The sequence below is a fragment of the Antechinus flavipes genome, chromosome 3 (assembly GCF_016432865.1).
Source record: "Antechinus flavipes isolate AdamAnt ecotype Samford, QLD, Australia chromosome 3, AdamAnt_v2, whole genome shotgun sequence".
In the NCBI taxonomy this organism is placed as follows: domain Eukaryota; kingdom Metazoa; phylum Chordata; class Mammalia; order Dasyuromorphia; family Dasyuridae; genus Antechinus; species Antechinus flavipes.
Window position 1 is genome coordinate 54,765,131 of NC_067400.1, and position 14,850 is coordinate 54,779,980.

General features: G+C 37.1%; 1 protein-coding gene across 20 annotated transcripts in view; it reads right to left on the bottom strand.

Annotated features, from left to right (window-relative positions):
- The window catches only part of MFF (mitochondrial fission factor), a 41,314-nt gene that overhangs the window by 25,053 nt on the left and 1,411 nt on the right, over positions 1 to 14,850 (bottom strand). For 16 of the 20 annotated variants that reach the window (XM_051983407.1, XM_051983397.1, XM_051983396.1 and 13 more), the window contains exons 2-5: positions 10,785 to 10,892; positions 8,099 to 8,167; positions 7,793 to 7,980; positions 6,585 to 6,802 (exon numbers count right to left, since the gene is read on the bottom strand). In XM_051983407.1, the coding sequence (XP_051839367.1) occupies positions 6,585 to 6,802; positions 7,793 to 7,830 (256 nt within the window). In that variant the 5' untranslated portion in view covers positions 7,831 to 7,980; positions 8,099 to 8,167; positions 10,785 to 10,892. Of the gene's footprint in view, positions 1 to 6,584; positions 6,803 to 7,792; positions 7,981 to 8,098; positions 8,168 to 9,639; positions 9,725 to 10,784; positions 10,893 to 13,857; positions 14,096 to 14,850 lie in introns of those variants that run through there. The other 4 variants (XM_051983398.1, XM_051983400.1, XM_051983399.1 and 1 more) reach the window with 4 other exon arrangements.

Below are 14,850 nucleotides of genomic sequence, written 5' to 3' on the forward strand. Positions count from 1 at the left end.
CAAAAAGAGCTCCTACAAACATTTGCACATGTAGGCCCTTTTCCCACCAGGCGTGGTAGATTCTTACCACCAAATCTCCATTTATAGAGCTAGCTCAGCTCAGCCACCTCATTTCTTATCTGGTTACACAGTGACTCAGGAACATCTCCACCAGCCTTACATAAGGAATGTTTCCCTCCATTGTTCACCCCATCTTCTCAACTTCCTTTTGTATATGGCTTTCTCCTCTTAGAATGTAAACCCCTTGAGGGCAGCACCTTTCCCCCAATATTTGTATTTCTAGTGTTTCTAGTGCTTAGCATGGTGTCTGGCATATATATGCTTAATAAATGTTTACTGACTGTTTACTAGTCTTTCTCTATGTTATGAATACAAAAAGCCATAGTATCTTTGTCCTCTACACAAAAATCAATTAGTGCCTACAATTTGTTACTCTGACTCCTAATGATCTAGGTTTGTCTTAATGCTCTTAATTAAATTCTACAGATTTATAATTAGATTTTAAAATTACAATCAATTGAATATTAAAATCAGCAATCTGAAATAAAATCATATGCAAACTAATAAAAAATCAATAAAGATTAGTAAAAAACTAATCACATTTAGTAGAATACAAACTATTCTAGTAGACAGAAAATTTAAGAATGATCAAAAAAAATTCAACTCAGAATCATTCTGCTAATCTATATTTTAAAACAACTTTTTTAAAAAAAATTACTTGTTTTAAAAAGATGATGAATTCTTACACAGAAACATCTAAGGAAGATGATTATAAGAGGGTGTGTGTGTGTGTGTGTGTGTGTGTGTGTGTGAAGATCCAAACAAAAGGAGAGAATGTGTATTCCTTACTGAATACAATTAACCTGTACTTTTCAAGCATACTTCCCTGTGTTTGTGGTTCTTTATTACTAGTAGCTGATTTCAAATTTCAAATTAATTTGAAATTAATTGATTTGAATTTGAATGATTTCAAATTAAGAAAGTGAGCATTAGTACTTAATTGACAGTATTTATTACCAATGCCAAGCTCTTTGGTGTAATGCTCTTGTGGACTCAAAAAAATTTTCTTTTTAAAAAATATTTGCTACCAGTTTTTAAAACCATGCACAATTTTTGATCCAGCAATACCACTGCTGGGACTATACCCTAAAGATATCAGAAAAAAGGGAAAAGGGACTTATTTGTACAAAAATATTGATGGATGCTCATCAATTGGGAAATGACTAAATAAGCTATGGTATATGATCATAATGGGATATTACTATGCTATAAAAAATGACAAGCAGGATGATTTCAGAAAACTCAGAAAACCCAGAAAGACTTACATGAACTGATGCATAATGAAGTAAACAAAATTGGGAGAACATTGTACACAGTATCAACAATGTTATCTGATGAAGAAGTGTGAATGACTAAGCTATTCTCAGTAATACAATGATCCAAGACCATCCCAAAGAACTAATGATCATGCATACTGCATCCAAATAAATAATTATTATCTGAAGCATAGTTCTTTTCATTTTCTTTTTAAAAATTTTATCTGTCTTCTTTTGCAAAATGACTATTATGGAAATGTTTGACACGACTGCACATATATAACCCATATTTGATTGTTTACCCTCTCAGGAAGAGTGAAAGGTAGAGAGGGTTAGAGTTTAGAACTCAAAACTTTAGGCACTGACCAGCCAAGTGACCAGCATAAGTCACTTAAAATTAGTTTCCTGATCTGTAAAATGGAGATAATGGGTTGTTATGATCCCAGGTTCAAATAAGGCAACTTGCAATCTTTAAAGCAAATGCTGGCTATTATTAAATATTAGCTATTATTTACATCCAGGCTGAAAATCAGCCTCAGATATTAGGTCTAGAGCTGGAAGGGACTACAGAAACTATCTATTCCAACCCTCTCCTTTTATAAGTGAACCAACAGAGATCCAGGGAGACAGAGAATCAACTAAGAAAAAAAAAAAAAAATGAGCCCATGACTCCAGCCCAAATCTCTATTCACTTACCCTGCCTAAGGCACTCTATTGAGGCATGGGTGTACAAAAAATAGTAAAGGGTCTGGAATCAAAGATGGTCATAGTTTTGATTTGAAGAGGAAAAATTTGGGACCTGAGCAGGATCCTCTAAGAAAGAACTGAACTGGAGCTACCTTAGAAGGATAAGACAAAGAGGATCACACCTTCCCATTACATACAAAATTCAAAAGTGTGAAGATCCAAACACCTTCCAACAGTTCTCCTGGGAAGCTGATAACAAGAGGGCCAAAGACTGTGGTCTTTCTGAGGGAGTTTCCTAATGGCCTGTGGTCTTTCTCCCAGAAGGAGAAGGAAAGGAGGAGTATAGGATACCGGGGGCAATCAAGCACCCTTTTTAAAAAATGGAAGGAGGATTTCAAAATGAAAATGAAAAGAACCTGAAGAGGAGCCGGAGAATTCTGGGAGAAACACCAAAGAGAAGAGAGCCAAGATTAAGAAATAGAAGTAATGCTTGTCAGAGAGATGCAGGCTGCAGGAAGCAGGAGGAGCACTGCTGGCTGCTCTAGACCAAGTGACTTCCTCAAGATCTCACAGGTAGGAAGGGATGTGGGAACAAACCAAATGCCAAGAAGAATCTAGAAAAAACTTCGAAGGACTGTAAAATCTGGGACAGGAAAATGAAAACTCTAAGGGAGTGTCCCTGGCATTCTTGCCTCATACTCTGCATTAAGACAAGGATTTCAGAAGAGGAAGGAAGGTTTGGTAAGGAAACAGTTGGCTAAGAAAACTGTGAGAACTGCAATTAGATTTTTAGGTTGCAGTTTAAAACAAAGGATTACAGGTTGTGGTCACAAACACATCAGACAGGCAGGTATCCTGGACTAGAAACACATCTCAAGAAGGTTGAAGAAAGAACTGGGGTCCCTGGACTTCTATCCCAAGGAAGCTACTGATAAAAACAAACCATAAACATAGGACAATATTTCTAGTAGAATCAAGTGCTTAACATGGGGCCTGACACAATAAAGCAAAGGGAACAAAGAGATGTCCTTCAACTGGGGAAAGGCTGAACAAACTGTGCCACGTGAATGTAATGGGATATTGCTGTGCTTTAAGAAATGGTGTAATGATTACAGAGAAATCTAGAAAGATCAATACCAACTGATGTGGAGTGAAGTTACGCCAAGAAACTATACACAGTGATTAATGGAAAAAAACCACCACAAATCAAGGCATCAAAAGCAAATGCAACATCTTTATAATTATGTTGCAATCATAGACTGCAATCTAGACTCAGATGAAAAGATGTGAGAAGACAGCCTCAATCCATCCTTTTGTGGAGTAGAAGCATATCTTATGGGATTAACTATGATGATGTAAGAAACACAAGAAATCAATAACTCACTTTTAAAAACAGAATTAGGGTCTTGTATATATTCAAACATTTATAGTAGTATTTTTTATAATAGTGGAGAGAATTAGAAACTAAATAAATACCCATCAAATGGAGAATGATTTAATAAACCAAGAAGGAAAATATAGTAAAATATTACTTTATTATAGACTGAATATGAAGAGTTCAGAAAAGCACAGAGACTCATATGAACTGAAGTAGAATCAGGAAAACAATATATACAATGACTACAATAGTGTGAACTGAAAGGATGAAAAAAAGAAATTGAATGCCAGTCACAGAGTCACAGGCACCAACTAATCTCAGCCTCAAAAAACATCCATGACTTGAAGGCATATTGTTGGCGCCATCAAAATGTTCTGCCTGTGACAAAACCCTAAGCAAACACAAAGACAAAGACACAGATCCTGTTCTAAAGGTATTTACAATCTAACAGGGAGAATGAAAGCTTTAGAGCAGAGTCTGTATCTTTTTGTGTGTTGGCCTACCACAATACCCAGTTAGTCCTTTTGATGGGAACAAGCTCTTCAAAAATTTCTCTGGTAATTTTCAATTTTCACTGATCAGTTTTTTACTTGGAAAAAGGCACTTTATTGTTCCAGAACCTTCAGATCTAACATTCAATTTAGGAAGATAAACCTCCTTTTCCTATTTGTGGAAATGGGGAATGGAATACTGTATATACTATCAGACATGGTTGATGTGTTATTTTATTCTGTTATTGTGATCTAAATTTATGTACACTATATAACGCATGTATATAGTTAATATATGATGTGTTTGTTTTGAAGAAATGTTTCTTTCTCCCACTTTTAACACTGTTATTAAAAGGAATGGTCTGCTGAATAGTTAAGGAAAATATTTGAAAATGGATGTACTATAGAATAGTTTACCTCTCAGACTTGTGGAGGAGGAAGGAATTTGTGACCACAGATGAACTAGAGATCATTATTGATCACAAAATAGAAAATTTTGATTATATCAAATTAAAAAGCCTTTGTACAAACAAAATTAATGCAAACAAGATTAGAAGGGAAGCAACAAACTGGGAAAACATTTTCATAGTTAAAGGTTCTGATAAAGGCTTCATTTCCAAAATATATAGATTTGATTCTGGTTTATAAGAAATCAAGCCATTCTCCAATTGATAAATGGTCAAAGGATATGAACAGACAATTTTCTGATGATGAGATTGAAACTATTTCCACTCATATGAAAGAGTGTTCCAAATCACTATTGATCAGAGAAATTCAAATTAAGTCAACTCTGAGATACCACTACACACCTGTCAGATTGGCTAGAATGACAGGAAAAAATAATGATGAATATTGGAGGGGATGCGGGAAAACTGGGACACTGATGCATTGTTGGTGGAGTTGTGAATGAATCCAGCCATTCTGGAGAGCAATCTGGAACTATGCTCAAAGTTATCAAACTGTGCATACCCTTTGATCTAGCAATGTTACTACTGGGCTTATATCTCAAAGAAATACTAAAGAAGGGATAGGGGCCTGTATGTGCCAAAATGTTTGTGGCAGCTCTGTTTGTAGTGGCTAGAAACTGGAAATTGAATGGATGCCCATTAATTGGAGAATGGCTGGGTAAATTGTGGTATATGAATGTTATGGAATATTATTGTTCTGTAAGAAATGACTGGCAGGATGAATACAGAGAGGCTTGGAGAGACTTACATGAACTGATGGTAAGTGAAATGAGAGAACCAGGAGATCATTATATACTTCAACAACAATACTGTATGAAGATGCATTCTGATGGAAGTGGATTTCTTTGACAAAGAGACCTAACTCAGTTTTAATTGATCAGTGATGGACAGAAGCAGCTACACCCAAAGAAAGAACACTGGGAAATGAATGTAAACTGTTTGCATTTTTGTTTTTCTTCCTGGATTATTTTTACCTTCTGAATCCAATTCTTCCTGTGCAACAAGAGAACTGTTCAGTTCTGCACACATATATTGTTTCTAGGATATACTGTGACATATTTAACATGTACAGGACTGCTTGCCATCTGGGGGAGGGCATGAAGGGAGGGAGGGGGAAAATCGGAACAGAAGTGAGTGCAAGGGATAATGTTGTAAAAAATTACCCTGGCATGGATTCTGTCAATAAAAAGTTGTAATTATTAAAAAAATAATAATTTTTAAAAAATGGATGTGCTATTTGAAAAATTCACCAAAAAAATTTTTTTTGATTAAAGAATATACTTGCTTGTAATATTGAAAATCTAGCTTTAAAAGCTTTTACCTTGAAATTTAAGGGGAGAAAATTAGTTAGGTATGTTCACCAAGCCAAATATCACAGAGGGCAGCTATAATGTAGGAAGACAAACAGGAGAGATGACTAAAAGAGCACAGTAAACAAAAATCAAAGAAAGGAATTACAAGCTAAAATAGAAATATTTTTTCTATAGAAAAATAGAGGAAAATTTGATCTCACAGATATCACTGAGAGTTGGTAGCATAAGATCTATATATGCTTTAAGTATGATTCTGAAAACATACTGTATATGTTACTCAAAAAAAAGATGACAGGTAGAAAGGGGTGAGGGCAAAATAGTATAAGAAGATAAAACTAAGTGAAGAAATTAAAAAAAAAAAACAGCAGGAAATATTTGTGTGAAGATCAATGAAACAAAAACTGAAGCAATATTCTAATTTGAGTATCCTATAGACCACCTAGAAATAGTAATTAGGGACTGGGCTATTTTATATTAGCCACTACTGATGCTTATTTTATCTTACTTTACTTATAAATTCTTCTAAATAAACTTTCCTTTTGGCAAAGAGAATGGCCATTGTGAATTTGCCACATGTTTATTTCGAACTAGGTACTGCTATCTTGACCTCTCAATACTACAAATGGAAGAAAGGAGCTAACACATACAAGAGAGTATAGTTACAGAGCAGACGAAAAGACCCAGGAATCTTTAGAGTGTACCTATCATATTTAATTCACTTTAAATCTGCAACAACATAATGCTTCCTGTAAAATACTACAGAATGAACAAGCCACTAGGAGCACAAATTTTTAAAACAAAAGCAGAATTTCTAAGAATTTTCCCTAAAACTATTTTCTCAAAAATTAGAAATCTTATAAAATGTCCCTAGCAGAGGTACACAGAAAAAATAAGAATCCATTAGTCAGTTTCACAGGAAAGTACAAACATACCTGCTATAACAATCCTCTCTGGAACCTGCATGGTGACGCTAGCATTTGGGACTCCTTCTTGGAAGCCTGGCTCCAAATCAGGAGGTGGTGGAGCAACTTTTAACTTTTCTGGGACCCTCATCCGCTGGCTGATACCTTCAGTGTATTCCATCTCATACTGAATACGATTTATTTCTGCCATGTCAGCTGTGGGAGAAGGAAATGCTGCCCCACTCATCCTAGAAAAAGAAATTTTTTTTAAAAGCCAGGAATTAGTGATAAGTCATGTCTCCGTCTTCTGAGTGCACTTAGTAGATAAAAAGAGCACAAAAGGAAGAATTCCTAAAAGAACAGTTTAATAATGTGAACATGTGCAATATAAACTATGTCACAAAAAAAATTTTCCTAATAAAAAGCCACTTGACTTGTTATTAGTGAAAACCTCCAGTTTTGGCCCTAATTTGGAAAAAAGAAAGATAAGAACATTATAGAAAGGTACCACCCTCCTCCTCCCCCCGGCAAAGTGCTTTTCTTGCATTAACAAAAAAACATGCGGCTTGATAAATATATAACAAAAATGAAACTACCCCCTCCCCCCCCATCAAAAGAGTTTCCCCACAGAGACAGAAACTGCTAGGCTTTTTTAAAAGATTAAATTGGAAAACTGCTCTCAGACATGCACAATACCCTTAAAAAAAAAAAAACAAAACCCACAGTGGATTATAATTATAAAAGGAGGAATTATTATGAAAGGAGAAAAGCAAAGTTACTCAAAATTTATTTAAAAGGAAAGGTTAAAAAAGCTTGACTCCTAAAAATCATGAAATGCAAATTCAAATCTAGGCCTGCTGAATAAATTCATTTTTGATGTTTATTAAAGCATGTAATATATTGCATACTTTCATGTAGGGAATCTGTGATTAAGAAAATCTTCCAAATTCATACATCTTTTGAGAGTTTATGAGCTTAACAATTTAGATTATATGTTACGTGTAGTAAAAAGTACATAACAGGCTTTCTACAAAAAAGGCAGAACAAAATGGCTTGAGCTCATCCTAAACTGGCAGGATATCCATGCTCATAGGGAGATGCAATTGGGATCAACAAGGATATATTAGGGTGCAAAAAGAATAGCAGCCACCCGCAGGCAGGCAGGCAGGCAGGCAGCTTTAAAGCCAGTGTACCTTCACCCTTCCCACGGCGGCTTAACTTAACAGAACTCCACTAACCTTCCTAGAGGGGTGTCACTGCTCGTTCTTTTACTCATTTTGGCAACTGTATGGGCACCTTTACAAGGACTATTCAAACACTGCTACCCTGCAGCTCAGTTTACTTTATACAATTCCCCTACAGATCTGACTTTTTTTGGGTTTTTTTTTTGAAGTTGTACATAAGAGCACGGACACTGCTTTCCCAGCTGTAAAACAGAAAGAAGAAATCAGTATTTTAGCAATTCATTTCCACAAGCAATCCATGAGTTAGAATAAACATAGCTTAAAGTCTTATTTGGATTCAAACATACTCTGAAGCTTTACCTGAGGGATTTATTCCAAACTTTTAGTTGCACATCTCAGAGATCATAAAGACAATTTTAAGCAAGTTTACTGTTTTGCAAAAAGGAGAAAGAGAAAAAAAAATTATATTTTTTATATATCATGAATTGGGATGTTTCTGAAAGTCCCTTGGGCCCCTCTCAGATAAGATTTGTCTGGCATGTGACAGGTTCCCCACCCCATTTCTTCCTCTCTACCTTTGGCCACCCCTTCTTTGCTCTAGCCTCCCAAATGGGGGGAGCTCTCCTCCCAGTTAGGACAAAGCCCTGACTGTGACTTGTACACTTCATCCCATTTCTTCCTCCAGAGGATCGCTTCACGATCCTTCTCCATACCCAATCCTGGGCTTTTTTCCCCACTGTCTATGTTTAAAAAAAACCTTCAGCAGACCCTGTTCTTATCAAATATCCTATTTTTCACTGGTTTCACTGCCTTACTCTTACAGAATGGCCCATCCTCACTGCTTCCACTCATTCATTTTTCATTCTCTAGTAATCCAGCCTCTGGCTCCAGCATCATTCTGTAATCACCCTTTCAGAGGTGATTAATGCTCAAGTCTTCACTGTCACGGCCAGTGGTTTCCTGCTCAGTCTTAATATTCTTGTTCTCCTCTGTGGTTTTCTATGCTACTAACCTGGACCCTGTCTGGACTCCTTTTTCTGTCTTTTTGATCCCTTAAAAGAATGGTCTCTCTCCAGACAATTCTCTAACCTTTTCCACCTCCTCTGTTATTTTCTTCCCCTTTTATATATTCTCACTTTGTTGACCTTGGTGTTTGCTGAACTCCAGTCTATCGTAGGACCCTCCAGGCCCTCTCTACCTCGACTTCCCGACAGCATTTCAAAATCAGCACATTTACAAGAGAACTCTCCTTCCTTTTTACCACCTTTCCCTGTGTCTGCTGAATATACAAGGAACACTTCTGCACATCAAGGCTTGGAATCCCAACTCTTTTGTGGCCATTGTCTCCCCCTCACAGATTCACTTTTGAACCATGTCAAAGACCCTCTCTTCTCCTGTGTTTGTCCCCTTGTCCTCTGTTCCCAATGAACCACCTTCCATCTGGTCTCCATCATGTTTTTCCTCCTCTCTCTCAAAGTATCCTAACCTTTACTGCTTTCAAGCTCTCTCCCCCTTCTTGTCAAAATAATTCATTGACTCTTGCAGACAAATGCCCAAAGCCTCCGGTTCAGTTCCTCTCACCATGTAAGCTCCCATGCACTTCTGTAGGCTCACTGCACAGCACTTGCCCTTCATTCTACATTTTAACCAAACTGGATGGCTAACTATCCCCTGAACTGGAAGCACCTCTCTGGCCATGATATGTGTCTATCAGCTTTACCCCACAGCCCTTCCACTTTCTCTTCACCTGACCTTTCTTTTTGGTCTTCCTTCAACGATCTGCTGAGGAACCCCTTTTGCTGTCAAGCCTTCCCTAAGGGAGCTACTAGGGCCCCAGGCCATCTTCTTCAGGCCCCTTCTTCCCCTGGACTATCATGATGGACAGGGCCTGTTTCCTTTACCTCTGTGTCCCCAGCACCTAGCACAGGGCCTGGTCCAGATCTATGATTTCATCAGTATAGAGAAGTCTCCACCTACAAACTCCTTCTGCTGATGCAAATTGAATTAACTCAGTCTTAGAGAGTTGCTTGGGATGTTAAGAGGCAGGCAATCTATGGGTCACACAGCTATACGGGAAACACAATGGGTCTCAAGTAAAGTCTTAAAAGTTGCTCCCAAGGTCAGCCCTCTATCCAGTATACCACATCTTATACATTCAGGAAATACTTAACCGATGTGCATGGATTCAAATGATAATTTTTTTGTCCTCAAAATGACTCCATCCACATTAAATTTTCAGGAAATTATTGTTATTGCAGTTTTTGATTTTTTTTTATTAAATTCTTCACAAGTAATGTTTCTCAATGAAGTTTTTCAGCATCTGAAAAATTCTTTACCATTCTCCTATAGAAATATTAGTAAGGCTAAGGAAAATTCATGAGGCAAAAGGTAAAACTTCTTTAAAGAGATTAAATAAGAGTGAGGAAATTAACTGGTTGAAGAGAATTTTAAAAGCATTAAGCACTTTAAAAAAAAGTATTTTACACTGTGTTCTAAAATTGGGCATTCTAAAAAGTGATTAAAATAATCTCTTTAGAATCTTATAAAAAACAGCTAAATGTTATTTTCTGAAGAGTTTTACAAATGAAGGTTAATGACAGTACAACTTGCCAGACCATCTTTTAAATACCTAGAACCGGAAGATGATACAAACATTAAAAACATTCTTGCTTTTAAAATGCTTCTCCATCTCAATCTTTAAGATGCTGCCAAAATCTTAGAAAGAGTGAAGGAGAAAAAAAAAATTCAGCTGTTAAGTTCACCTGATTTTTCTTCTATTTTTCGTTCCCAAAAATGTTCAACATTTCAAGGCTTTGGATCCAGATAGTCCACACTAGAGATGTCAATGGTGTGGCCAGCTGGGTCAAAAGCAACACTACTCAGAGCTGCAGAACTGGATTGCAGTGTAACTGGGAAATATTTAACAAAATAAATAAAAACATAGTATAATATAAATAATACTACTATGTAATTTTCTAAGTCAGTTTGATGCCATGTTCATAAGTACTAAGAAACAGTGATTAAAAGGGAAGATTTTCTTACTCACAAAAGTATTCCAGCTATGGCTTGCTATATGCACTATCTGCTTCTGTGCTTCATATCAAATCCTTGAATTTGTTTCGATTAGATGTGCTGTACTTGTTGCTTTTTTTCCCTTTAAAAAAAAAAAAGCCAAATTTTACATGACATCATGCTATTGATAACCAACCATTTCAATCCAAGGACTGGGGGTGGGGTGGGGGGGGAGGGAGAGAATGGCAGAGGGGGGTGTGAGTCACTGGAGAAAATGAAAAGTTCCAAGTGCTTCATGTCTCAGATTTATCAACAAACAATTTAACAAATACTTAGTAGGTGTCTCTGTGCAAATTGATGTTCTAGAGCTATGAGACCCCTCTCCAACCAACTTATTATTACTTCCCACTTATTATTACAAATGTTCTTTATCTGATAATGAAACACCTCCAAAATGAAGTAAAAGATGAATTCTAAGATTGCTTCTAATATATGGAGAATGGATTTGTAATTTAAGAAAATATGCCAGGTAGAAAAATATAATAGAGGAGACTTAATATTTGTAGGCAAGTGAAACAGTAAAAAAAAATTTTTATTGTTACATTTATTATTTTCAAGGTTGATTCAATGGAATCAAAGTCAAGTTGGAACATTTCAAATGAAGTTTTATAAGAGTCACCATTCAAGTAGATGAAGGCTGATCATTGTTTCGATTGTGCTTTAGCTGGATGGACAGACAGTATAAGGTTTGGGGAAGAGGACTTAGCACTACAAGTGAACATGAGAGCAAGTTGCACTCTATATCTGGCCCTCAAGTTTCCCAAATAGAAAATGTGGGAGGTTATAGTAAATGATCTCCAGAGTTCCTTTCAGCTTTAAATCTTCAATCCTATAATATCTGGCAAACTGTGTCTTGTTTTCCATAATGCCCACTGATTCCTAAGCCCCAAAGCCAATTTTTAAAAAGTGGTTGTTAATGATTAATAAGTCATTAATATAGCACCTGTCTTCCCCATTAGAACATGAATTACTTTTATTTTTTATTTTTTATTTTTTGCTGAGGCAATTGGGGTTAAGTGACTTGCCCAGGGTCACACAACTAGACAGTGTCTGAGACCAGATTTGAACTCAGGTCCTCCTGACTTCAGGGCTGGTGCTCTATCCACTGCGCCACCTAGCTGCCCCATGAATTACTTTAAAGCAAGGATTTTTTGTGTGACCTTGGGCAAGTCACTTCACTACAATTGTCTCAGCAAAAAAAAAAAAAAAAAAAAAAAAAAAAAAAAAAGAGGAGGAGGAGAAGAAAGCAAGAACTTTTTTTGCCTTTCTTTGTAGTCCCAGAACTTAATGAAGTGCCTGGCACATAATAGGAGCTTAATAAACGTTTGACTGAATGACTGACTTTGCAACCATTTCATTTGAATCTTGGCAACCACACATTTTACAGATGAGGAAACTGAGAATCTGAGAATCTGGCCCAGGATCAGTTTGTGTCACAGATAAGATTTGAACTAAAGATTTCCATTCTCCAAAACTAGTACTATCCTATTGTGCTTCATGAGAACATTGATATTCTCTTGGTGAGAGGCAGGTTGATCACAGTGGATAAAAGATTCAGTCTTGTAATTAAGAAACAGTTTTGTCTCTAAGACATACCAAGTGTACAACTATGGAACAATCAACTCAAGCTCTCCATGACCCAGGCTACAAAACAACAATCTCAAGAGAAACAAAATTTCTGGGTTGCCTAAATTGACAAATTTCATGGTAGACACAAGCAGTTTGCTTCTTGTCCATAGAAGTGACATACAAAATTCCTTGAGGACATTTTATGACTGACAAAGGAAGCCAGATGATCAACTCTGCGAGATAACCAAGAGTCCGAGTGTTACATTGTTAGACACAAAATATTAAATGACTCAGAGGAAGGTCTTCATACACTGGGATGGCTCCTATTTGGAAGGACATGGACTAAAAATATACAAAATGAGAAACTTGATCTACATGAGTGGTGTATGTAATTATAATGAACTGATGGCTCATCAATTCACACGATCATTAACAATCATTTTTATACCACTTACTGGATTTTGTTTTAGTAATTAATTTCTATGATCACATTTCAAGGCCCAAGTCAGGAAATAACCTAATTCACTTCAACATATATTTCGGGGGATCCTGCGATCCAAGAGCTAGAGCTAGAAAGGAATTCAGAGGCCTCCTGGTCAACCAATTTACAGATGACATCAAGCCCAGAAAGTTAAGTGACTTGCCTAAATTTATACAGATCCTTGAAGTGGGATTAAACCCCTCTCCCCAGACACATCCCTGAACAAGTTGGGTCATATAGCACTGGGCTAAACTGTGGGTCGTGATCTGAATGGGAGGGTCCCATAGCTGAGTGTGGATGACTTCTTCTGAGTAAAATGCTTGACTTGTATTCCCGTGTTCGATACAGCTACACACTTGGGGTCATGAAATAAATATATCATCATATATAATAATAACATCAGTGGTACCCAAAGCCCCCACCTCACAAAGGGGGTAGAGGGAATCCAATCAGAAATGTAAAGCCCTGCAATCTTCTATATGATGAGAGGATGACTGGAAGAGGCGGAGTCTAGGTGGACTCTGAAATAAGGGAAGGATTTAAGATGATCTGAGTGGGAGGAAATGGAGAACAGTTTGGTCAGGAAGAGAGATGTGGGGCAAAATTGGAAAGGGAGCTTGGGACCGGAGCAGAGATGTGACTGAATGACAAGAAGGTGCTTACACTACAGTCTACAGGTGGTGGAAGGCTACAGAAGTCTCCAGGGTAAAAGAGGTGTTCCCTGAAGCAGGGGGCTTGTCTTTGTTGATCCAGGAACCTATCCTTAGAGCTCAGTAAAGATCAAACTGTAGCTTAATTAATATTCACTGATTAGTAAGTAACCAGACTGATAAGTGATGTGTCTTAGCAATGGAAATGTGGGGATGAAAGGGAAAGAAAATGGAGGCTGGAAAAAGAGGAGGACTTTATAGCAGTTCCACAGTAATTATTTTCCAACAAGCACATCTTTGTTTTTAACAGTATTTTTTTACATTAGAGTTAAAAAACAAAAACTCACATTTGAAAAGATGGTTTTTGAAAGAGTCAAGTTTTCTTTTCTTTTCTTTCTTTCTTTTTTTTTTTTGGCTGAGGAAATTGGGATTAAGTGACTTGCCCAGGATCACACAGGCAGGAAGTGTTAAGTGAGTCTGATTTGAACTCAGGTCCTCCTGACTTCAGGGGCTGGTGCTTTCTCCACTGCAGCACCTAGCTGCCCCTAAGAGTCAATTAGAATTAATTTGAGCTCAAAGAAATTGAAAACAAAAGATATATTTGACTTGACATCTTTACCAAGTTCTAAGAGTAAAAAGGGGGCATTTCTACTCAATTTCAACTCTGCTTTGTCTCAACTGCTCAAATGAAACAAACACAGACCATACATGTTTTTCCTACCATGTTAAATCTTTTACATATAAGGAGAAGAATCTGTTCTGGGAAGGTATGTTGCTTTGGGGAGTACCATCACAAAGTATCTACCTTAGCATGCAGGATGAACTCTGCTCCCATTACCAAGTCTGTGGAGTATGTGCTCGAAATGGGAATAACACAGTTGCTAAAAGCTGTCAAAATACTAAAAAGGGTCATTAAATTACAGGACAAGGTTCTTGTTGAAAGGCCCTGTCCACGTAATCCAATTTAACTTAGAATTTCCTAACTCAGAAGTGAGCAATTTTCAACAAATAGTCAGAAGGTTGAGAAGTCAATCAATAATGGGAAAATATAAGTTAAGACTTTATCTTCTATCATCAAAATCAACTACTATGGCAAAGAACTGGAACCGGGGGTGGCCAGAGGATCGCTGTGAAATGCTACTGGGTTATAAGAAAGACCACCCGGAGAGTTTTACCCAGGGATCCAAGGATGTGCATGAGATGCCAACCAAGAACAGCAACACTGCAGAGTAACGCCGAACTAGGCTGAGGAATGTGATCATTCACATCAAAAACAAGGGCTGGGGAAGGAAAATGCTGTGGCCCTCCAGGCAAAGCACCGGAAAACGAGGGCTTAGTTC